The sequence below is a fragment of the Pleurodeles waltl genome, chromosome 10 (assembly GCF_031143425.1).
Source record: "Pleurodeles waltl isolate 20211129_DDA chromosome 10, aPleWal1.hap1.20221129, whole genome shotgun sequence".
Lineage (NCBI taxonomy): Eukaryota > Metazoa > Chordata > Amphibia > Caudata > Salamandridae > Pleurodeles > Pleurodeles waltl.
The window spans coordinates 812,938,671-812,963,064 of NC_090449.1; the positions used below are offsets into that span (position 1 = coordinate 812,938,671).

At 47.8% G+C, this 24,394-nt stretch overlaps 1 protein-coding gene across 3 annotated transcripts in view; it reads left to right on the forward strand.

The window, feature by feature from the left end:
* Positions 1-24,394, forward strand: part of LOC138261913 (ATP-binding cassette sub-family B member 5-like) — a 987,125-nt gene that overhangs the window by 646,061 nt on the left and 316,670 nt on the right. For all 3 annotated transcript variants that reach the window (XM_069211477.1, XM_069211478.1, XM_069211476.1), the window contains 2 exons: positions 18,662-18,786; positions 18,874-19,048. In XM_069211477.1, coding sequence (XP_069067578.1) covers positions 18,662-18,786; positions 18,874-19,048 — 300 coding nt within the window. The remainder of the gene's footprint in view (positions 1-18,661; positions 18,787-18,873; positions 19,049-24,394) is intronic.

A 24,394-nucleotide genomic window follows, 5' to 3' on the forward strand; every position in this document is an offset into this window, starting at 1 on the left:
CAGTAGCGCTAGTGGAAGCTCAATTACAATGCAACAGAAAAAGAATATTATAAATTGAAACTCAATAAATACAAAGCCTTAATTTATAAAGAAAAATCGGCCTATTTCACTCACAAATAAAAACACCAAAAAACTCAACCGAAGAGCTATTCACTATGGTAAAACAACTAGCAAATGTAAGGACATCAAAAAGAGGTATAGTAGTCAGTCTTTGTGCAACACTATTTCATCCTTTTTTTTGTCAAAGATTGAAGATATATACAATAACTTTGCTTCAGTGATTCCATCGGCCCCTCCACCGCTGGGGGTTAGTCTGTCCGAGGCTGTACTGGTAGGTCCATCTTTGTCTGAGAATGAGAAATGTAATACCATTTTTGATCTAGCAATTCTCTTCTCGTTCTTGGCCTTGTCGGCTGATCAATTTCTAGACCTCCTCCAATCAATACAATCTGGTTCCCCCCTTGGATCCCTGTCCTCCCAAGATCTCGCAGCTAGTCCTGAATACAATAGCCAGCCAACTAATGATCATTTTTAACAAAATGTTCAGTCACGGCTACTTCCTGAAGGTTTGGAAAATAGCCTCCATCCTTCCATTACTCAAGAAGCCCATCTTGAGTCCTTTGGACCTGAATAATTATCGGCCAATATCGCACCTTCCATTTCTGGCTAAGATTGTGGAGAAGGCGCTCAAAAAAGAATTGGTTGCATTCCTTGAGTCTAATCACCTTCTGGATCATTCACAGTTCGATTTCAGGGGTGAATATAGCGCTGAGTTTGCTTTGATAGTTGCTTCGGAAAAACTGAGAACCGCCCTAGATTCTGGGCCTTAATCCTGTTGAATCTGTCAGCCGCATTTGACACAGTCAATCATGTTATATTGATTGACCGGCTCCATTCCTTAGGCATTAGGGGCTAAGCCTCAGCCCTTCTAAAATCATTCCTTTCAGAAAGAAAGCAGCTTCTGGCCCTGGATGATTTCTCCTCCAATACTTTCATTTTACCATGTGAAGTATTGCAAGGCCCACCTTTGAGCCCTACACTTTTAATTTTTATGTTACCCCTCTGGCCCTCTTTTTAAAAAGCTTGCTTGTGTTCTCGGTTGTAAGTTACGCAGGTCCACACAGATGCCAGCAACCCAGAGGACATGGCAAGCAGTTTTCTTCGCTGCATGTTGGAGATCAGTAACTGGATGTACAGTAGCTATTTAAAACTAAATTCCAGTAAAAAACGAAGTGCTCCTGCTGGGCAATAACACCTCTTTTTGGTCTCCAACTTGGTGACCACAGTAACTAGGAATCCTTCCAACACTGGTCTCTAATGCAAAATATCCAGAGATCATCTTTGATGATGAACTATAATTAATGCTGTGACCTCCTCATCTTTCTTGGTCCTCAAGATCCTGAGAAAGGTCCTCTGATTCACCCCACAAGACTTGCAGAAGTTGGTTGTGGCCACTCTTGTGCTCTCATAGATGGACTACTGCAATGCATTATATAGCAACATACAGCAGGTACTCATACAAAACAGCAGTAAATGTGTTTCAAATTATGGTAGATACAGAATGGTTCACAGTAATTGACGTGTGCTCGCCATTTTTCACCATTTCTTGTCATGATGATAGTCAGTATCTATTACCTTTTAAATTTTAAAATAGATTTCTGGTTTGGGCTAGAATTCCTCTTGGAAAATGTAGAAAGTCAATCAATCTCTCAGATACTGAAAAAAGACTTAAAATCTTTCAGATTTCGTTGTGAATCAATGCTAGCAGATTATAATTGAAATATTTTGATTTGATGATTGCAGCAAAAACAAAAGAGAGATACAATTTTGACACTATTGCACTGTTAAATCATTTGGCTAATAATATGTAAAACCTTTCCCCTACAAAGATGCAGTATTGTCATGAAGAAGTTATTTACTCGGGCCATAAAAAATCAGAAATAAATGAGGAAGATATCTAAAGATCACTTATCTGCAATGACCCTACCAACAGCACAGAGAAAAGTAAGGAAATATTTTAGGAATGGTTGGCTACTGTCACCATGGATTCAAAAATTTTCCTCGACTGCAAAGCTTTTACAATGACTGGCACACAAGGTTACCTCTGATCTGGTATCGTGGGATGAAGAATGTATGCAAGCCTTCCTGGAGCAGAGAAACACTTTGTGTACAGCACCCACTATAGGAATGCCTGACTATGAGAAATATTTGTATTTATTCTGTCATGGAAAAGAAGGGTGCTCACTTTCTGTTCTCACAAAAATTTGAAGAAGACAGATTTTCGCAATATGGTGGGCAGGGTTATCTCGGCGGAGGCAATTGTCGCGGTGTTCCAGCAGGAGGAGAATGCCTTGAAACAGACCATGGCGACTCTCCGGCCAAGGTCCACTAGACTAGAAGATCATATGGAAGACTCTGAAGGACACACTCTCACTGGAATAACCTGTGCCTGGCTGGCTTCCGAAAGCGCATAGAGGGCCAGTCTGCTGAGCTTTTCCTGGAGGATTGGATTTTCAGCACCCTGAAACCATGGAAACTCTCCACATTTTTCATCTTTGAGAGGGCGCATCAAGCTCTGGTGCCTGTCTCAGGCCAGGGGCACCCCAGAGGGCTCTCATAGCCCGCCTCTACAATTATCAGGATCTTTATGTTATTCTGCAGTATGTCCAGGAACATGGGGCACCACAGTTTGAAGGCCACAATATCATGGTTATAGCCTGATGTTCCCGGTGAGGTTGAGGGTACAATATTCCACACTCCTGAGGAGGGAGGAGATTGGGAGGACACACTGGGTCTGCCGGCACGTGGGCAGTCTGCTGCCAACAGCCGCCCTACTGGGGGTCCCAGCAGGAAATGAACATGTCTAAGGAGGCGCTCTGCAGAGCCAAGCAAAACACCCCAGGGGGGTGGGATTGTTGTCTGCCTGGATGGGACTCTGGTGGATTTGGGCTTTGCTCTTGAGACCAGAAACTCCTTTTTGTGTCAAGGGGGACCAACATTCCTTGAAGAGGGCACTGGTGTTCACAAGATGTAAGTTGCATGGAGTGGTCCACTGGAGGATACAAATACACCACTTGTAAGAACAGTTTAATAAGGTCTTCCGTGATCAAGTGTCAAGAAAAGAAACAAATCAACTGACAGTAGTATATACCAGGGAGACCTCCGTAAGAGCTGAACTGAATGGATTGCCTACTAATACTGAGAAAGGGTGCAGGGCTGCCTACAAATGGGTTGTGACCAGTGGGTAGGGAAGGCCAGAGATTCGGGGAGGGGCGCTGCTTCATTGGGAGTTTCATGTCATTCGTGAGTAATTGTAGGAGGAGAGGGTGCCAAGTATGTCAGCAAGCTAAATGTTGGGCATGCAGCGCAGATGGACTCGGTGGGGCAGGGATACCGATGGTGCCCATCTGACTTACAGGTCTGCGGAGACTATGGAAGGAAGGGATCTTAGAGGAGGTTTTAGTGCCCCTGAGCCTTTCCCCTGCATGGGGAATGGTTTACTTTCTGCAAGTTGCATGTGGGGAAGCTGAGGATTCAGCTTTTGGGGGGGGGGGGGGAATCGGGCAGTGGATGCTGGTTGCTGACCTTCCGGGTGAAGGCCATGCTTGTTTGGGTTCACTGCCTGATGGTGGGGGGGGGGGTTAATGTTGTTCTGAAAACAGTTAAGGAACAAATTTTCTCTACTGTGGTGAAGGAAGTGTGATGATGTGGTGTTCTGTTAGGTGGGAGAACCACTTGGTATGGACAATGTGGGGAGGAAGGCCACTAGAGACCAGATACATACCAAGTGGAAGTTTGTAACTTGGAGTGTGCATGGTCTAGGACAGGTGGCTAAGCGCCACAGGATATATACCTACCTCCACTGGTATGGCGTTGCTGTAGCACTCTTGCAGGAAACACATCTGTGGGGTGACTGTATTTGTTATGTGAAATGAAGGTGGTGGGGCCAACTTTATGCAACTTCACATTCCTGTTTTGCCAGAGGAGTGCTGATCTGGGTGGCACCAGGTGTGCCGTTTAGCATGAAGTGGTTGAATGTGGATATGGATGGATTATTTGTAGTCCTGTTTGGCTCCCTGGATGGGAGAGACCTAGGTGTCCCTAATGTATATGCTCCTAATACGGATGGTTGCAGGTGCCAAGACACCTTACCTGGGAGGGGACTTGATATTGGCCAGGGATTTTAATTGTGCACTTGATGAGCAGTTGGACCATCCTCCCACGAAGAAGGATACTAAACTAGGTATGACTGGGGCATTGAAAGAGGTGATGAATGGATTGGGACTACACTATGTTTGGAGGGAGTGCAACCCCGGGCTGCAGTCTTACTCCTGCTTTTTTTTTTTTTTATAAAGAAATTTTATTAAATTTTGCATAGAACAATTATGAATACAGCACAACATGATGCCAACGGGCATCAAAACAATACAATAATGGTCAAGTCCTCGGTCCCTGCTGCTTTCATCACTAATGTTACTCACCATCCCCTCTTAAAGGCCCGCTACATCCTCCCATTTCCCCCATATCTTCTTGTGTTTGTGTAAGCAACCTCTGGCCTCGTACACAAGTCTCTCTCGCTGCGCACACCAATCCACTCCCCGTCTCCACTTAGTCAGTGCCGGAGCCACCCTGGCCTTCCAGTCTGCCATTATGTCCCTTTTGGCCACCAGACATGCCACCCCTAAGAAGGACCGATCTGCTCTTCGTAGCTCTGTATCTCCCATTACCCCGAGAAGGAGGGGCAATGGCGACCTCTTTACCTCCTTCTGTAGGGCCCCAGATATCTCTTGCACCACCCTTTCCCAATAGGCCATTATAATTGGGCATGTCCATACCATGTGGTAGAAATCCGCTGTATGATACCTGCAGCGGGGGCATTCCGCTGTGGGGCGGAGGCCTGCTTTATGTAACATGGCGGGTGTGAGGTATGCGGTGTGAAGGAAATAGGATTGTATTAAACGGAAGCGTGTGGCCATTGTTAGGGAGCGTGGGGCCATTAGTGCTTCTGTCCAGTCCGCTTCTTCCATGGGTCCCACCCAACTCTCCCACCTTTGGCGAAGCTCTCTCAGGGGTCCCCCAGTGGCGGTGATTAAGGAGCGGTAAATCTGAGAAACCCCTCCCCTTCCCAGGACTCCCATCAGTGCCTTGGCTTCCATGGGGCTGTGCTCAGGTATGGTGTCTCCTGTCTGCAGGTGAACTAGTAGGGCATGACGTAGTTGGAGATATCGATGGAATTGTGTTTTGTTTAAGGAATATTGTTTCTGGAGGTCTTGAAAAGATCGTATATGTGTCCCTCTCCAAATATCTCCCAGCGTGGAGATCCCTATGGTGTCCCATTTCTGGAAGCCCTCCAGACCTGCTACATGTATCAGCTGCTTCCCCTGCCATAGCGGGGTTTGTTGGGTTAGGCGCCCCCACCACCCCGTCACTTTCTGGGCTGTACGCCATCCCAGAAGTACCATTTTGGTCACATCTGGAGTATCCCGGGGTATCGGGCTCCCGTAGAGTATGTCAAGGATCTGTGGGTAGCCCATTGTCTGCAATTCTAGTTGGTATGCGGGGTCTGTCCATCCACCTCCCATCCAGTCATTAATTACAAGTATATGCATCGCTAGATAATAGTATTGAATATTCGACATGCCCAGTCCACCCTCATAAACATCCCTCTGACAGGTTTTTAGCGACAGTCTTGTACGTGAGCCACTCCATATGAATTGGCGTGCTAAAGAATCCATCTCCCTGAACCATCTCACGGGAAAGGGGTGTGGAAAATTCTGCAGGAGGTATAAGATCCTGGGGAGAATCATCATCTTGTACAGCGCTATTCTACCAAGTAGATTCAGGGGGAGGGCCCTCCAGCGCAGAAGGTCGGTTTTGATTTTCTTTGATAGCGGCATGACATTGAGTTCCCACGCTAGCTCGGGGAGAAGTGAGATATGTATCCCAAGATATTTAAAGCTGTTTCTCCGTATCGGGATATTCCGTTGCCAATCTATACAGTCGTGTGAGCGATGAAGGGGGATCAGTAAAGATTTGGCTGGGTTCAGGGTCAGCCCTGAGGCTTCCGCGAAAAGTCTAAGGATCTCTAGGACGCGTGGGCCGCTTTTGGATGGATTAGAGATATACAGGAGCACATCATCTGCGTACAAAGCCACTGTCTTCCGAACCAGAGGGCCAATGCCAGCCCTCGATCAGTGGGTCGCCTCTCATTAATATCGCCAGTGGCTCTATCACTAGTGCGAAGAGCAGGGGAGATAACGGGCATCCCTGTCGAGTCCCACGACCAATGGGGATTGGGTCGGAGACTACTCCGTTCACCCTGATTCGAGCCGTCGGGTTAGAGTATAGGAGTTTCACCAGTCCCCGGAATTTAGGTCCGAGCCCGTTTTTACATAGGACCTGATTGAGGAAGGACCAATCTACCGTATCAAAGGCTTTTTCGAAGTCGAGTAAAAGCAGTGCCAACTGCGTATGCGATAGCACTTTGCGGTGCGCCAAAGCAAGATGTAATCGTCTGATGCAGTGTCTTGTGCTACGAGTGGGCATAAAACCACACTGGTCAGGGTGCACCAGCGTGGGCATTACCTCCCTCAGTCTGGAAGCAAGGATCGAAGAGAGCACCTTGACTTCCACATTTAGGAGCGAGATAGGCCGGTACGCTGAACATTGTCGTGATGGGGGTTGAGTTTTGGGGATCACCACAATAGTGGCTTGATCAATCTCTGTTGGGAAGCGGCCTTGATTCTCCGCTTCTTCGTACATGTTGAGCAGGTGGGGACCCAGAATATCGCTACATTTACTATAAAATTCCGCTGGAAAGCCGTCGGGGCCTGGTGTTTTGCCTGATGCCAGTCCCGATATTGTGCTGCAGACTTCCACAAGACCGATTGCCTCGTCCAGTCTGTCTCTCGCCTCTGGAGTTACCACGGGAAGGGTAATCTCATTTAGTAGGGGGGACTCTCTCTCAACAGCAGGGCGTGGATGCCTGGCGTATAGACGGGCGTAGTAGGAGGCAAAGCTATGTGCGATTTCCACTGCTGTTTTGACAAGGGTGTCTGAGTCATCTAAGATCTCCGGTATAATACTGTTAGCCATGGGGCGGGTGGTCAGCCAATGCAGTAGTTTCCCGTTTTTATCCCCCCATCCATAAATTCGGCTTGCTGAGGCTCTCCACATGTGTTTGGCCGAATCTAGCATTATATGTTTAATATCTTCTCTTACCCTGGTCAGTTTCCTCATGGTCGTGGCCGATGCCAAGTTTATATGTTGGCATTCGAGTCCCCGGGCCTTGTTCTCTAGCTCGGTGATTTGGGAATTATGATCTCATTCACGGGACCGAAGAATGCTTCTGGCATGTCCTCTAATAGTGGCCTTGCAAGCAGCCCATAGCATTCCTGGGGATCGAACCGAGCCTTCATTTAATTCGAAATATTGGTCGAGGTGCAACCTGATCTCTTGGGTGTACTCTGTATCTTGTAAGTGCCACGCGTTCAAGCACCACATAGGCCGTCTGGCAGGGTCTGCTCTACCCAGCCGGATCCGTATTGGCGCATGATCGGAGACCCCCCGTGGAAGAATCTCAGCTCCTGCTACTTTTAAGAAATCTAGGGCGGGCATGAATACCAGGTCTATTCTGGATTGCGTCTGGTGGGCTGCCGAGGTATGTGTGTATTGGCGCTCCCTGGGATGCCAGGTGCGCCACACCTCACACAAGCCAAGGCTCTCCGCCCAACTACTTAGGGCTGAGGCCCGCTTGGATCTATGTATGGTAGCTTCCCCAGAAATGTCCAGCCTTGGGTCAAGGACCGCGTTAAAGTCGCCTCCCAGCAGGGTAGTTCCTTGGGGTAATCCTGAGGTTACTCGGTGGAGCGAAAGTAGGAAGGAGTTGTGATTTGCCGGGGGCGCATAGGCGCACACCAAGTTTAGCGGTTGTCCGTGAAGAGTCCCCGTGACCACCATGAATCTACCTTGTGAGTCAGATTGCGTGGAAGTGATTACCATGGGCAGAGATCAGTGGAGCAGAATGGCCACTCCTCTAGAGCCTCTGGAAAACCCTGCATGATATACCCTATCGTATCCTCCTCTCGCAAGCATAGGGCATCTGGACCCAAGAAGATGGGTCTCTTGTAGTAGAACTACTGAGGGAGAATACCTGCGGAGGGTGTTAAATACTGCCGATCGTTTGATCTTGTCTAACAGGCCGTTTACATTCCAGGAGAGGACCTGGGTTACTGAGGACCAAGCGTGAGGTGTAACACTGTTGGGCATGTTTGGATGTGCGGGAGCAAGCGCAGGGATGACCGTTTCGGACATGACCGTAAAATTTTAAATCTACAAACCAGGCTAACCAACTTGTCGCCTCTTAAACCTAACTTGAACTTCCCTTCCCCCCTAAACTCCCCCCCTCCCCATACTCCCCCCCCGGAAGCATCTGTCGCCCATGTACCTAACCAAAACCAGACAGCCAGTAAAACTGTCATTGGGGTGGAGTGGTGGACCCCTCCTTTCTTTCGGATCAATTGCAATTAGTAGTCACAAAACAAGCGTTCAACACCATACTCTAGGAAGCCTCCGGAGTCATCAATGTTAATCTCACTAGGGGTCGCCTGAGAGGATCAGGCGAAGCCCGAATCCCCTTACGTCTCGCGCAGGGGTCCTACATCTCCTGTCAGCCGAGTACCGGAGACTGACTCAATCGCCCATCCTCGGCGGGTTGGGACGGTGTTCGGGCCACCGGAAGAGTCTCAATGTTAGATTTAGTCTGAGGACCAGAGTCCCGGGCTGCTTCGTTCTCTGCAGGAGCGATCGTGTCTTTCTGTCTGCCTCTCCGGGATCTGGTGCGCCGCCTGCTCCTCCGGGGCCCCTCTGATGGTGAGGGCCCGACATGTGGGGTTCTTCCAGTGGTCCCGGGGGGACCCTTTCGGGCTCCAATGCCCTCCTCCATCAGGCAGTCCCAAGCCTCCTCCGGGGAATCAAAAAAGTAAGCTTTCCCAGTCATGAGGACTTTGAGGCGAGCGGGGAAAAGGAGCATGTACGAGAGCTGCATTGCCCTTAGTTTTTGCTTAACATGTTCGTACGACCTACGGCGGGTCTGGACTTCTCTGGTGTAGTCCGGGAAAATTAGGATTTTGTGGTTTTCCCACTGCGTACCATCTTGCCGCCTTGCTTCCCTGAGGATATTGTCTCTGTCCTTAAAGTTAAGGAATCGTGCGATCATCGGGCGCTTCGGACCGCCCAGAGGTGGGCGAGGCGCGAGCGCCCTGTGGGCTCTTTCAATTGCAAACAAGGGCGAGAGGGATTGGTCAGGCATCCAAGATTTGATCCACGTCTCCAGGAATTCGGCGGCCTTGTCATCCTCTATGCCCTCCGGGAAACCTATGAAGCGTAGGTTGTTGTGCCTGGCCCGGTTTTCCGCATCTTCTGCACGACGGTGAAGCTCGCCGGTTCGGGACTGCAGCTGGGCTACTTTGGCTTTGAGGTCAGACAAATCAGTTTCGGTTTGGGAGACTCGGGTTTCCACTTCCGTAATTCGGGTTACAGCATTTCTAAGGTCCTGTCTGATGAGGCCCATGTCCACTCGCACCTCACCAATTTTCGTTTCCACGGCTATCTGCGATGATTGAATAGCTTGGAGAATGGCACTCACCCCGTCCGGGGTTGAACCCCCACCAGCCACTTCTCCCCCTCCTCGTTGGCCCGTCGCAGTCGTGAACTGGTCGATTTTTTGTTGGGAGGGCGGAGGTTGTTTGTTCGTTTTATCCTTCCCCATCGTGGCACTTGAGGCGGGCGTCAGGTGGGCCACACCTTCCTTAACGCGGTTTCAAGCCTGAGAATTTAGTGCGTTGTTAAGTACCATGGACTGTGGGTGGGTTCGCTGTGTCTGATCACGTAAGGACGGCCGGCAATGACACCGTTGGCCCCTTCTTTTCAGCTCCTTTTCTCGCTCTCTCCACCAGTTGGGGGGGACCCGTCCGAGACCCAGACCCAGGTCTCTCCACCTTAAGGGCTCTGCGCCTCCATTGTAGGCCTCGTGCCGTCGCGATCGCGCTCTCGATCTCTCAGGTAGTTCCGAACAGGGTCTAAAGTCAACCAAGCACGACCCGGAACCCAGGGTATCCACTTGCCTCAAGGTGTTGCCCTCCACCGCTCGGCTCGCAGTCCAGATTTTGCCGCAGTCCAGCTCGCGCTCCACCTGGGCTCAGGCCCGAGAGAGGCCGGAGCCAAGTCCCCAGGCCCCGGAGTCCCCTCTTGTTGCTGCAGGGACGGGGGGGCGGGGGCGTCACCGCTCGTCTTCTCCTTCCACCCCCCCGGTCTTCGATTCACTTCCCTGCCCCCCCGGGCACCACTCCGCTTTTCAGCTGGGTCCTGGCCCCCAGCACGCCTTCAAATTTAAATTCCCCCCAGCAGGGGGATCTCGGGGGCCAGGGCCTCCGCCACGGCCCCAGCGCAGCACCGCAAGCCGCCCAGGCGGTCAGGGAGGGCCCCCGGTCCTCCGGGTCACACTCGCGACTCGCGCGCCGGTGCGGCGCCGCTCACCCCGCGCCCCCCTCCACGACAGGAGGGCGGTTGGCCCGCCGGCACCCCCGCGGCAGGGATCCACCTTCGGGGCGCGCCCCAGCTCTCTCCGGGCCTCTCGCCTCCAAATTTAAACTCCCCGCAGCAGGGGGATCTCGGGGGCCAGGGCCTCCGCCACGGCCCCAGCGCGGTACCGCAAGCCGCCGAGGCGGTCAGGGAGGGCTCCCGGTCCTCCGGGTCACACTCGCGCCTCGCGCGCCGGTGCGGCGCCGCTCACCCCGCATCCTCCTCCACTACAGGAGGGGGGGGGGGTCCGCCGGCGCCCCCGCGGCAGGGAACCACTTTCGGGGCACGCCCCCAGCTCTCACCGGGCCTCTCGCCGCCTCTCAGCCCGCGGCAGTCAACTTCGTCGGGGCCCCCAAGCCCACCTCAGATCCGCCGGGTGCATCTCGCAGCGGCCGCCATCTTGAGCTCCTCTTCACGGGAGCAGCCGGGTCGCCGTATGAGGGCGAGCCGCCGGCTTTCCATCGATTCGCCCCAACAAACTTCTCTACGGGTCCCCGGGACACCGGGGCGCCATGTACAGCGTTTTTCCGCTCTTTTGGACCACAGTGGTTAAGGGCGGATGACGGAGGGGTCCAGAGCACTCTCAGAGTGCGACCGCCATCTTGACGCCCGAAGCCACGCCCCCTTACTCCTGCTTTACTCTCGAGATCAGGATGCATATTTGTCTGGATTAATGCTGTGTGACGGGGGAGGTGTGGTGTTCATATTGTTAAGGAGGTCACGTATCTAGCGAGGTACAACTCGGACCATTCCCTTGTACTGGTAACTTACACTGCAGGCTGGCTGGCCCGTAGGATCCCGTTGTGGAGTCTGACGGTGAAGGCACTGACTGATCCAGTCTTTGTGCACACAATTTCAGAGGTGCTGTATCATCATTTTAAAGACATCTGGGATAGCACTAAGCCTAGAGCAACAAAATGGGATGCCATGAAATTAGAGTTGTGGGGCGAGTGCCTAAAGTTGACCTACTGTGTCCGGCAGCGGCTGCTGCGAACTATTGAGCTGCAGGAGAAATGGTTGAGTGGATTGGAGAGTGGCCTAGAGGGGGTGCCTCTGAGGCTGAGGGATTGAAAGGAATGGAATCTGAAGTTGCTGGAGGCCTGGGATAGGCTAGACAAATCTGTTAGGGTAGCCTTTTGGCATAGACTAAATGTGGAGGGGGACAGGGCGGGACGACAGCTGTCTACTCACCTAAAAAATGAGATACCCAAGGTACCTGTTGTAGGAATCAAGGATAGGGTTGGGGGGCGGTGGTGTGGTCTAAACAGGCCATCACTGAAGTATTTGCAGAACACTTGCAGAACTTATGTGCAGCATCCATTGTGCACAGGGAAGTGGCAGACTATCTGTCAGTGCTCCCGCTGACCTGACTTTCAGAAGAAGATATGAAAGCACTGGATGGCCCCATAGATAGATCCGAGGTTGTGGTGGCTATTAAGGCCCTGCACACCGGTAAGGGTCTGGGAGGAGATGGGATGCCTGCAGAGTTGCATCAGTCCAGGGCAGGGGACTTTGCAGCCCCTCTTCTGGTGGTATATAATGAGGCTTATGCTCGGAGAAATTGCTGGAGTCATGAGAGATGAGCTTACAGTGATGCTTCCCAAGCCCGTTAGGGACGTGATGGAGGTGTCTTCGTACCATCCACTTTCAATGCTGAATTTGGGTGTGACTATCCTCAGTAAAAGTTTAGTGGCTACACTGTTAACATCTTCTGCCTTCCTCCATGAGGACCAGTGCACGTTTATCCCCAATATGTGTAATCTTCATCACCTTTTGCTGGTTCTACATGCCCCTATTCTGGTCAAGGATGAATATGCCCTTGCTTTGTTAGACATATAGCAGGTGTTTGACACAGTGGCGTGGGAGTATTTAAGCCAGGTGTTGAGGGCAAGTTTAGAGATTCGTACCTCCACTGGGTGTGGCTATTTGTGATCCCTTGGGCTTGGTGCACATTGGGGCTCAGTGTCTGAAAGATTCAAATTGCACAGGGGAACTAGACAGAGCTGTCTGCTTCCGCCATTGCTATTTGCCATGGCAACTGAACCATTGGTGTGTAGGTTTTGATAGTTAGTGCAGGACTGGTACGTGAAAGTGGGGTCCACCACTCATGTGTTTTCTTGATGTGCTGGTGTTTTTGCGTCAACCTGTATACTCTGTCCCGATTCTCTGGTTTTCAGGTGAATTGTGCAAAGTCCAAATTATTCCCTTTGGGGGTTTAGCAGACGTGGCACTGGAAGACCTCCCTGGTTGGACCTCAAGTGAGCGTACTCTAAGGCCAGGTACCTGGCTATCCATGTGACAAAGAGGTTCAGAACCATTCCATCAATATAACATGGGCAGTGTTCTGGCGGGTCTCTGTGCGTTAGTGACCTTTTGGAATGCACTTAGTCTCTCACTGTTAGACAAGATAACCCTGGTTAAAATGTTCATGTTATCACAACGCTAGCACCTTTTATAGGGCACCATGTTTAGTATACCCGAGCAGACATTAAAGGAGCTGGACAAACGTATACTGGACCATTTATGGCCACCCAGGAGGAAGCGGGTGGGGCTGGCCTCTCGCAAGAGGACATGGAACCGGAGAGGGATGGAGGTTCCGTGTATGGACCTTCACTATCTGACTACCCAACTGCAGCACCCACTCCACTGACTCGACGAGGGAAGCAACAGGGAGAAACATTTGTTGGAATGGACCCATGAGTCTGCCTCCCTGCCTTAATGTCTGGAAGTAAAGTCCCCAGCTTTGTGCCCTTTGTAGTGGATCAGGTATGCAAGGCCTGGGAACACGTGGTTCGGAGGGTGCTGCTGGGTAGGGCCCCATATGTGCCAGAAGTAAACATATGGACTCTGTGGCCTTTTGTACATGTTGCCAGTCAAAAGCAGGTGGAGAAGTGGAGAGTGGAGGACTGTGAGGTACTGCAGGATTCGTATCCCAACAATAGATTTTTTTACATTGGTGGAGGCGAGAGAAGCATTTATCTTGGGGACTGGTCAGTCAGTCCCTGCAGTATGCACAGCTGGTTGCCACAGTGCGGGGTATTTGGTCCTCGTTCCCTGACGTCCCAGAGACTTCTCGGATACTTGTGAAATTATTGGGTCTGGCGGGCATCAGGCATCTGGTCTGGCAGCTTTACGGAGCGTTGCATGAGGATGCCCCTTCACAAGTGTAGGCAATTCAGGGTAGATGGCATGATGTCATGGGGAAAAAACTCACAGAGGTGAATGGCTAAGGGGCTCAAGGGGGGGGTGTATACGACTTGAACAAATGCTCGCTTCAAACTGATTCAATAAAACTTTGTACACAATGTTTGCATAACACCCTGTTTACTGGGTATTATTTACTCAAGCCGTTCGTTCTCCTGTCCTCGGTGTAGTGAGAATGAAGCAGATTTCTTCCCTATGGTGTAGCGGTGTCCTACAGTTAGGGGAATACTGGTGAGAGGTGGGGGCAGTGCTGAGCGTGCATCAGGTTGGTCGATTGAACTAAGTGTAAGAGTGTCCCTGCTTGGACTGGTTCCCAAGTGCAAAAAGAGACGGCTTTGTTTATGTTTTATACTCGGTGCTTAATTTGAGCCGGTGGCTTTTTGCATCAGGCATTTACTGCGAACGAAAGATACATGTAGGAAAGATTAGAGGAAGATGGAAAATCACACAAAGGGTGAAAGCAAAAGCTGCAGGTGTGAGTTGAAGGGTCATGGAGTGGCTGTAAATGGATTAATGATGCCCGAGATGGCTTTAGGATTACACTGCCTCCGTATTCTGTGCTCGCACACTTAATTGCCGCAGCCGTGTGTTTCAGAGGAGAGATTTGGGCTCCTGCACGTTTTCATTTACAAATTAAGCACTGTCTATACTCATTGAGTTGATTCTGGCAAAGTGCAGGAGTGCGCGCATGTGGATCTCCCAAGTTCCGCCATTGATCTCTGGTTGACTGTGGGATGTGGCCAAAAGGGCCACAGCGGGAGATGGGCAAATGCGCAGGACTCACAGTGATGATAAAATAGCGGACGATATGAGAGCATGGGCGGCGATGCTAAATGACTTATTGGAGCCTTGGATGCAGGTTTACAATGCTATGTTGCTGTATGTTGTTGAACCAATACAAATATTTATAAATAAACAAAAATGATATTATAAATGTATATGTATTTCAACATCAGAAAAAATGATAGTTTGATGGGTTTCCTAACTTGAAACGTCTGACCACATAATAGCCGGAACATGGGATGGAAGCTCCCAGATGAGTTTCTTAAGATCTAAGCGACGCCCCTTTAGATCAGGGGCCTTACCAGTCGGTCTGCAGTACAGCAGGCCTGGACCAAATGTATGCTGATGGGAGGAGATTTACATTGAAACTTCACAGAGAGTAATAGTTAAACTGGCGGTGAAGACAGAGGAGAATACTTCATTCAGTGGAGGAATGATTCACTGTTTGTTTTTGGGGCATGGCTAAAACGTGTGAGGTGAGTTTGGTTTTCTTGGCTGGGCCATATGAGATATGTCTGAATGACCTACATTCAAAAATACCCTGCTATAACATCTATGCATAGTGTTCTTAAAATTACAACCTGCCTGTCTGGGAATTTGAGACAGGTATCCTTGGTATTTGCTTGTTAATCTCTCTCTCTCTCTCTCTCTCTCTCTATATATATATATATATATATATATATATATATATATATATATATATATATATATATTCTGTGAAAAAATCAAACCTTACAGAGACATTATAGTTAGGAAATAGAATTTAAAAAAAACATAGAGAGTCACTGAAAAACACCAAAGGTTACAGGGACGTTATAGTTAGGCTCGCATTTTAAACACTAAAAACCAAAGAAATTCACCAGTTATAGTTACAGTTATCTCAAGTAACTCGTGCCCTAAGGTAACTATAACTTGCGCCCCCGCCATGCACGTTTTTTTCTTTAAAAATGTTACTGCAAAAATTACATTTATATTATCAATGATGTTATCAAAGATGTCAGAGTGCTGTAATTTGTGGGGTAATTAGCAGTGCTTGGCGAGGGTGTGAGTTATAGTTGCCTAACAGCACAAGTTATAGTTACTTGAGATAACTATAATATGTGAATTTCTATGGTTTTGTATGTTTAAATCGTGGGCCTAACTACAGTTCCCCTCCCTTTTGTTTAAAATGGCAGCCCTGCGGGAGGGGGTCCTCTGGGCCTTATTAGGGCCAGGGGAGGCGGGCGGCACAGCCCTCTCCTTTAATGTGCATTTCATCCCTGGGGGATGGGTTTCCTGGGGCCTATACCTGCTCAGGGAGTGGAGGCCACACACCCCCTCTCCCCTTCATGATGAGTGCAGCTTCAGGCGATGACCACCTCTGGACATATAATAGGTCGGGGAGGGGGGCTATGCCCACCCTCCCATTAAATAATGAATGTGGCCCTGGGGGATGGGCTTCCCAGGGCCCAAAATGTGCCCAGAGAGGGGAGTCCTCCTGATGCTAAGATAACTATAACTTGCGCTCTCATCAATAATTTTACTGCAAATGTTGTAGTGATATTAATGATGTTGTAGAAGATGTCATGAGTGGTTTAATATGTAGGGTAATTAGCAGTGCATGGTGGGGGTGTGAGTTATAGTTACCTTGGGGGATGAGTTAGAGTTACTTGCAATACATATAACTGCAGAATTTCTGTGGTTCTATGTGTGTAAAATCTGAACCTAACTATAATGTCCCCGTAACCTCTATTTTCTCAGTGAATTTCTAAGGATTTACATTTTTTATTTCCTACTGATAATGCCTCTCTAAGCCTTTGTTATTTTCAGTTATTTGCTATGTTTTTTAATGCTATTTTCTAACTATAATGTCCCTATTACCTGGGTGTGTGTGTGTGACTGCATGTGTGCCTGGCTGTGTGGGTCTGTGAGTGGGTGTATGAGTGACTGTATGGATGTTTGTGTGCATATGTGAGTGATTGTATGGGTGTGTAAGTGATTGTGTGAGTTGCTGTGTGGTTCTGTGGTTGGGTGTTGGACTGCTTTTTTGGGTCTGTGAGTGGCTGTGTGAGCGGTTGTGTAGGTGTATGAATATGTGTGTAGGTCTGTGAGTGGGTTATTGGTTATTTTTTTTAATTGGGTGCTGTATCTATAAATCCCCCTGATCCAGGTGGATCCTCATGTGCTAAAATAAACATTTTCTTGCCCATGACAGAGTCCCTCACAGACCCCTCAATAAGTCCTATGGGGTCAGGGTACCTCTACCCTGACTTCTTCTACCACTTTTACATTTTATTTTCTCCACTGCAAACGAGTCCTGATGAACAAAATGGCAGCCACAACTTTCCTGTCAGGTTGCAGCCAGCCAATCATGGCATTGCTGTTAGCGTGTCGATCCGTGAATAAACCCGGATCCACTGTAGACCTTGGTCTTGAGATATTCATAAATCTTTTTTACTTTCATAACTCCAGAACTAATGAACAGATTTACATCAAATTACACAATGCCCTCTTTCTAGGCCAAAATCTAGATTTCTGCCTAATGTGGTATAATTCCGTTCAGCAGTTCGGGCTGTAGTCGTCGCTAAACTCCCTGTGGTAAATTGCACGGGGAAAATGCGTTTTGGGACCCCTCACTTTTACTCGCCCCCATTTGACGGATCACCCTACAACTTTACAGACAGCAGCTGACGTGACTGGCACACTAGTTTCGAAAATTTTGTGAAGATTCGTCAAATGGCACCAAAGTTATTAACAAAGCAAAAAACACTTTTCCTATGGAAACTAGGTCCTAACTATAACTGGCAGCAACCACTTTTTTTTTGTTTTTTTGCTGCAATCCTGAGGGACCCCCGCAAAGCTTTCCATAGCAAATTGAATTTCCTCCATAGTTTACATGTCTGTGCAGAAAGGTGAAGGGTACTTGGTCCTGTTTGTGTGTGTTATATCTGCATTACCTTACTGCTGTGAATATGAGTGGGCCATTAAAACCCATTCCCTGCGCAGACCCCTATTTGTGCGGAGGTTGCAGCTTTATGAGTTGTGGGGCAATGATTGCACCCCTGTAGCTTTTCCCTGTTGAATTTCAGAGCGAATTCCCCTACCTGCGTTATTTGGAGAAGTAAAGCACCAAATTGTATATGTAATTCCTAATTTTCACAGGGAAACTTGGAATTGGAGCGATGTACCTCACCCAATAAATATCGCAATCTGTGGTGATTTACTATGAGCTGTAAATTTCTCGCACCCATCCGGCCCACTTGAAATTGGGACCTAAATATGCGTGGATATTATTTTGTGAGTTTATCATACACATGGTGGGTCAGTTTTGGCCAGTGCGGTTGGAGACCAGACCCTTTTTTTTTTACATTTCTTTCTGTAAACCAGGAAGTGCAATCAATTTTTACAGTGAATGAGTAAGAAATTGTCTCTAACAGAGTAGCGAAAGTGATTTCCGGAAGAGTCCTTACATTTAACGTCCAAGTGATTTTCATTCTTTGATTTTTTGACAGCCACCAGTCACATAAACGCATAAATTGCCCCCAAAATGAATGCTACCTTAAATTATTTTTGGAATGGAGTTGTCTTCTGCAATATTCTATTCAAAGAGCCTCGAAGGGTTATGCTAGAAGTGCATTTGTATACATTCTGTTAAGATGCGTTGCACTATAGATTCAGGTTACTTTATAGTTTACCGTGTTTGCATCTTAGAAATATAGAGACCAAGTGTACAATGTCATTTTTGATTCACAAAATGTCATTAAGGAATGCAAATCCACGGTAGTGGCCTACTGTTCCTTGCATGTCATCGCCCCTCTCTTTGTACTCAATCACAGCGGGTTGCAAATGGTAAATTTCCACATTAATATTCATTAGGCAGTTTGTTCCGTGACGCACCGCAACCGGAGATTTTAGGATGCAATCTAGGTGAAATCGCAAAATCAGACAGGTAAAAAACTGTTGGTAAGCAATTTGCTACTATTATTTGGAACCTGTCTCTTTGTACACCGAGCCCTTACTGACCACATTTTTTTCATAAAAATGATTGGTGAACATATTAATTAGAACTGAATTTCAAATTTCCCATTTGAGATTTTCTCTTTCTTTGTTGTAGATGTTAATCTCGCTAACAAGTAAGGAACTTTCTGCTTATGCAAAAGCAGGAGCTGTTGCGGAGGAAGTACTTTCAGCAATCCGAACTGTGGTGGCATTTGGTGGACAACAAAAAGAAATTAACAGGTTTTTGACTCAGAATGCAACACATTTATGAATGTGAAACTCAGTAAAATATACATTTTAAAATCCAACAATTTTATTTGTCTTCAGATACACTGGTAACTTGGGAGAAGCGAAAGCAATTGGCATAAAAAAGTCGATTGCTTCTCAGGTGTCACTTGGATTAGTATATCTCTTTATATATGCAAGTTATGGACTTGGATTTTGGTATGGAACTACCTTGATTCTTGGAAATTCTGGTTATAGTATTGGAGATGTTCTTGTGGTAAGTTCATTACATTACACTGGAAATAACAGTTGCAAATATATCTCTCAATGTTGGCTACATTTCCCATTTATGCTCTTTCCACCTTCTATAGAGACAATTTCATTCATCTTGCATATCCCACATGCAAAAATCTCATGATGTGAGGCACTAGTGAATGAGACCACTATATGTGTACCGTTCAAAAATGACACCTCCTCACTTGCTGACAGCTCGTGATACACATTGTACTGTACCTGGCCTGCAGTGTGGTCTTTGTCGTTTCTGTGCTGTTTCTTAGTCATCTTAGTAATGGCAAGGCAGACATGTGTCACTGCAGCAGCAACCATGTCCTTTAAGGCCAGTGGACCCAATCTGAGCCAGCTACAGCAAATTGTACATAATCATCTGTTTCATTTGGTGGAGCTGCCACTTCAGATATGGTCAACCATGACTGCCTTAACAGATAATCGGTAGAGTTTCAGACTATAGGCTTGTAGAGTGGATGAAAATACTCCTGTAGTTGTATGGTACGTTTTTGTAATATGGGAAAGTGGAGCTGAGGAAGGTACTTGATACCTCAGAATTAAATACTTGTTGTCTATGCATACCTGGTCCTGATGGCCTGTTACATATATGCAGATGGATATAACAGTATCATCAGAGAGTTGCAGTTTTCTCCTTCTCGCTGTAAGATTGAAGTTGCCTGATTGCTAGTTTTAGCCAAGTATTCTTTGCCTTCTACTGCCTTGTCATCCATGTGGTGTCCCTCTCTAGCACTTCTTCCCCATGACCTATCTCCTCTGATGCCCTGCATCTCTTGACACCTTTTTTTTGTATCAACCCTCAACAGTTCTCAGTACCCTTTTCATCCACCCTTTTGTGTGCTCCCCTCCCCCTACTCCATCGATATATTTGTGGATAGATCAGCATGCACTGATTATTTCTCAATGTAATTCTGGACATTTGTTGAGGATTAGTTTGTGTTGGTGCAATCTGGATATGTCCTAATGATTACTATTTGAATGGGTAAATCTGAATATACGCTAAGATTACTTAGTGACTGTGCGCATCTCAAGATAAACTGAGGATTAATGAGTCAGTGGCACTCAGGATATCAGTGTGCAAATAGGGGCATTCATTTGAAATTAAAGAGTGGTGGATAAATCTGTGCATGCATAGTGCTGCTTTCTGTCATATGTTGACATAACAATGCTGCCATGAGCTGATGTGAGTAGCAGCCATGAATGGAACACTCCCAACTTGCCAGTAAGAATGATTGCACTAGCTGGTACAGAGACACCGGGTAGTAGGGCCAGAATGAAGAAACATGGAGAGTTGGGATGAAGGCAATGGTTGAAAATCTTTGTCTTGTTGAAGACCGTGATGAAGAAGGCTCAAGATCGACTAGGTACCAGAGAAGTATCAGTTAAATAGGCTGAGATTTAACTGGAACAGTGAGAAGACTGCAAGAGCCAGAAGATGGGTCAAGGATTAGACAACAGACAAGAAGGCTGACCATTTCCAGTGTGGGAATATGCACATGCAAATCAAACCATTTTCACGGGTAACTTTAACCAACACGTGCAAGTGGCTGTGTGAATTGGCTTCAAAATGTTTTATTAAACGTGTTTGCAAATATATAATTTATAAACTGAGAACTGTATTCCTCTAATATGTGGTCACTATTGAGGTACTGCAAGATATTGTTCATTTTTTTAATGAAAATATATTTGTTAGGTTTTCACAAATCCAACAGTATACAAGTGTCATCAGCATTGAGAAAGTAGGATACACCATGCCCATGGAGGATCCAAAATCAGAGCTGTGCACATCAATTACAATCATATGCAGGGCTCCATAGTTTGCAGAATTTACGGTGATTCTGAAGGCACAGCCTTCCATATATGACATTGTTTCTGGATACACTTGTTACAACATACACTGGTCCATATTCCACTGAACATATTTTAAACCATAATCTAACAATTAAAACATTGGGTCTAAGTAATCAGTGGGTCATTTGCTTGTCACATTTAAGGTCAGGAGGCGAGTCCGGGATCATCCAACATACGCTCAGGAAGAAAGCATGTACCCATATCCCAAAGGATAAGTGCCCCAGATATAGGCCAACTCACAAAATGGTCCACAGTCCCCCACGGAGGGCTCCCCACCCACCCATGTAGCCCTGTCAGGTCAATAGGGCAGTCTGCCGGGTGGGCAACTCACCACCAGTCACCGAATCTGATGCATCGGAGGAGGGAGCAATCCCTTTTCGTCTGGGTTTTCGAAGACTTCTAATACCTCTGACCAGAGGTGTGCAATGGGGTGTCTCCTTACTCCCCCTTGATTCCTCCCTTCGCAAAGCCACTCAGGATTCCAAACAAGATACTGTTGGACCCACTGCCAACTTCCATGTCATGGCAATCTGCCACCTCGCCAGCAGTAGTGCGAGGTCAATGAAGTGGTTGCCCACTTTCTTGGGCTTTGGTCTAGGGAAGAACCCCAGTAAGCACATTTGCAAAGTGCAGATCATGTCCCACTGCAGAATCTTGATCAGTCTCTGCACTATTGATGTCTTTAATTCCCGAATATGTGTGCAAGACCAGATCATATGGCAGAAGTCCGTCCCTTCCGATGCACATAAAAAACAACGCTTGGTTCTCCCCATAAATAGCTGTGAGATTCTTATGAGTAAGGAATGTTTGATGGAGATAATTGAATTGTATACATTTAAGACGGGTGTTAAGGGAGTCCCCCTGTGGGTATTCCAACATTCTTACCAAATTATGCTCTTGCTACAGCTCCCCTTCCCACTTGGCCCGCAGGGAATGCAGCGGTTTCCTGCCCATCATTCTAATATCACCATACATCCATTTGGCTAAATGCCTCCCTTCTCCCCTGGACATTAGTACCTGAAGAACCACTTGCGTCTGTGGTCCATCTGTTCCACTGTAATTGAGGACCTGCCCCAGTAGTAAACCATGTGACTTATTCAGAGTTACAAATGGTTTCAGAGCGGATGCCTCATAGCAGTCACCCACTGTGGTCAGTCCCACCTCTGTCCAGTCGACCATTTGAGCTGCCAAAAAGAAGGAAGATGGTGCCCCTGGAGCAGGCCCACCAGCTGGAGGGCCAGGGCATACAGAGGGTAATATTTTGCACGCCCCACACATTGCCACCAACAGCGGAGAGCCACTGACAAGAGGCTATCATTCCCTCTCCCAGACACCAGGCACAAGAGTCGTACTACTAGTGCCCCTTAGTGGGACTCCTCCCCAAATTGCCCAAGCTCTGCCATCCAGCCACCTGGCAATCCACTGCAGCTAGGCAGCTAGATAATAGGTCTCAAAATCTGCTAGCCCAGCCCCCTTCCAAAACGGGCTTTTTTAGTATGTCCAGTGCCACTCAATTGTGTTTCCAATCCCATATGAGTTCTCACCCTACCTGGGTGGGGCTAGGTGGTCAAATGATGAAGCATGATACTATATAGTGTGTGAGACCACCTAGTCCGTAAAGGAAATCCCCCCTTATTTTCCCCTTTTAACTGCTCTCCTAGCTCACAATGACCCCCTTTCCTCCACTAGAGGACCACGAGGAAACCTTGGGCAAAACTGGTACCACCGGAACCCATCCCTCGATATATAATAGAACCCCGTACTCCTTAGTGTGTTTTTTGGTGATTTAGGGAGTTGAGTACGGAGTGGTTCCCCCTAATGTCTCCTTTTTTCTCCTTCATACTCTCTCCATGTGTATTGTTAGTATAGAGCAGACACACCCATCGTACCAAGGCAAGTTCCAACCCCCACTTGAAGCATGATGCCTTCTCCAGGTACAACCAGTTCACCATGTCAAATGCCTTTTCCAGGTTGACAGACACCAATCCCATCTGCCACTCACCTGGCCATAGTCCCAGAAGTTCTTATTAATATGCGACTTGGAGAATTCCAGGCCTCCACCTTGCAAACTCACCTGGGTAATCGGAGAACCCTGACTTTCTAGCCATATCAACCACACCAGCAATCACTTTGTCATACTCTCACTCTCGTGGGCTCTGGCTGCATTCTGCTTGTAACAATGGCATCAGAGTTTCTCTAAAAGGACACTCTACTTTTCTCTGGCCTCTTGACAGCTGCAGCCCCACATCCTGTTCAAGACCAAGACAGTTGTCCAGTTGTTAAATAGTGTCTTCCAGGCTTGTCAAATACTCTTCAAGGTCTCTCCTGATACCCACGGAGGCACCCAGACAATATCCCTGCACTACTAATTTAATTGCCTCCCATTCCACAAGACAGTCTGACTTGGTTTCCTGGTTGCACTCAAAATAAGCTTATATAGCCTTGTGGAGGCCATCCCTGCAGGTATTCCAGTGCACTGGGATGTAAATGCCACAGGGGAACTGCTGGTCTCTCCTCCTCCAGTTGCAGATGTATCAATAGGGGACTGTGGTCTGATATAGTGTGGCTGAGGTACTCCGAGTGTTAAACAGGGTGACACAAGCGACTGGTACAAATAAATCTGTTTAACCAGACATGTAGTGTTTAAAGGGAAGAATAGAAGGAGTATTCCTTGAGTAGGCCATGCTGCACCCTCCATACATCTTTAATCCCAGAGCTTTGGTAGCCTGCAAGTAGGGGGCTCCCAGCAAAGGTGCAGCGGAGTGGTCCAGGCCCGTAACTGCCATGCAATTAAATCACCCCCACAAGAATGTCCCTCATTGTGTATGTACTCAGCCATGTGGACAGACAGGTGAAAAAAGCCAGTTGATATTGATTTGGGGCATAGAGAGAGCGCCCAACACCAATTGTTTGCCATCCAGCCTCCCATCGATCAGAATATGTCTACCCTCCTTGTTAGTAGCAAACGCCTAAAGGGGGCCCCTGGCCTGAACCAGATCAGCGCACCCTTGCAAACATAGAGTACTCTGTAGCATGTACCTGCCCTCGCCAGCACAGCTCTAGCCACTGTGCCCCAGATTTTCTAAGTTGTGTCTCCTGAAGTAAGGCGATATGGGTGCCCCTGCACTTCAAAAACATGTGGACTTTGTGACGCTTATCAGCCAACCCCATGTGTCCAGTATTCCACGTCATTACTTTAAACTCTTCATGTGGTGCTGCCATGATAGCTTTGTATGCCCTGCACTTCATTCCTCCTATTTCGGGCACTCCTCATCCACGTGGACAAATCTCAGACATTAGGATGTACAAGACCCAAAAAACAATTAACAGATTCCTACTCCCCAATGCCAGAGCAGCCCAGCAAAGGCTAGCCACCCAAACATAGACATGGCAATTATAAATGCAAAGTATTACCGCTATCCACAAATCCGTGGACAAAGGTAAGGGGCAAATCAAACATGCTATCAGA